General features: G+C 64.6%; 1 protein-coding gene across 1 annotated transcript; it reads right to left on the bottom strand.

Moving 5' to 3' along the window:
- Positions 1 to 526: 526 nt before the first annotated feature.
- On the bottom strand, positions 527 to 832 carry EMIHUDRAFT_227624 (hypothetical protein; the record flags this gene model as incomplete). Its single annotated transcript, XM_005787665.1, has 1 exon — positions 527 to 832. The coding sequence occupies one exon, from the start codon at positions 830 to 832 to the stop codon at positions 527 to 529; it is 306 nt and encodes a 101-aa protein (XP_005787722.1).
- Between the last annotated feature and the right edge of the window lie 198 nt (positions 833 to 1,030).

Here is a 1,030-nt window from a genome sequence, read left to right as displayed (position 1 = left end):
GGGGCCCCGGCCCTCGCGCTGGGCGGCGGGCGCGGCAGCTGGCCTCGAGAGATCCACGAGCCCAGAGGTTGCAGCCAAAACTGTCGCGATGTGACGAGCAAAGGTTGGGAGGAGCCGCCTCGATCTCAAAGACGAGCTCGGGATGAAAAGGTGTTCTCACGCTCCAGTGTGTAGAGGGCGTCGTGTAGCCCTCCTTTTGGTATAATACAAGGTGCGGTGTGAGTGTGTGTGCGTGTCGTGTGGCTACAGCAAGTGTCCATCCGTCTGTATTATTATTAACCACGAAGGCGCTCTCAAAAAGAAAAATCTTTTTTGATTGCCGAATCAGCATGTCACTCGTCGTCTCTCTGCTCCTCGCTCGGCCGGGCGGCGACTCGGGTGGTGCAGAAGCGCCGCCGCTGCGCGTGCGTGCGCACGAGGCGGCGCTGGAGCACGCCTGCCGTCGCCGCCACGGCCCGACGCCCGGGGCCGTACGTCGAGTCGGACAAACATTTGGCGAGAGCCAACCGAGCATCTTCACCGAGCATCATCGGATCGACCCGCTCTCCTGCAACGAGCCGCGGGAGGGAGACTCGTACGATCCGGCTCGAGCGGCGGCGCGTGGCGCGCACATGCCCTGCTCGCCCGCGGCCGCTGAGGCACACCCGGCGAGAGCTACCTTTGCCCCCTCGGCGTCGTTTGCGAGGCTCGCCTCACCGTCGTGCTGCGGGGGCGGCGGTTGGCTTGGGAGGTGCACGTGGCCGCGCGTGGCGCGGCTGGCCCCTGCACTCGCCCTCATATTTTGTGCTGGCTCGCGCACGCGCCGCGAGAACTCGACGACGAGCGACTGCATTGGCGGGCTTCGTTGTCAAAGGCGGCGGCTCTGCGTGGTCAAAGGCGGCGCTTGCCATCAGCCGCCGTGCACAGCTGTCCCAAACTCTTTCATGCTTTGGGTAGGACACAGGCCTAACTACTCGGGGGACACACGATTCCCGAACGGGTTGTGTCCCCCTTCCTCCTTTAGACCTCTTCCCACCCCTCCCTTCCCCCA

The sequence above is a fragment of the Emiliania huxleyi genome (genome assembly GCF_000372725.1).
Source record: "Emiliania huxleyi CCMP1516 chromosome Unknown EMIHUscaffold_140, whole genome shotgun sequence".
Taxonomy (NCBI): Eukaryota; Haptophyta; order Isochrysidales; family Noelaerhabdaceae; genus Emiliania; species Emiliania huxleyi.
The sequence above is the reverse complement of the archived record's forward strand: the minus strand, read 5'-3'. Positions and strand labels throughout refer to the sequence as shown.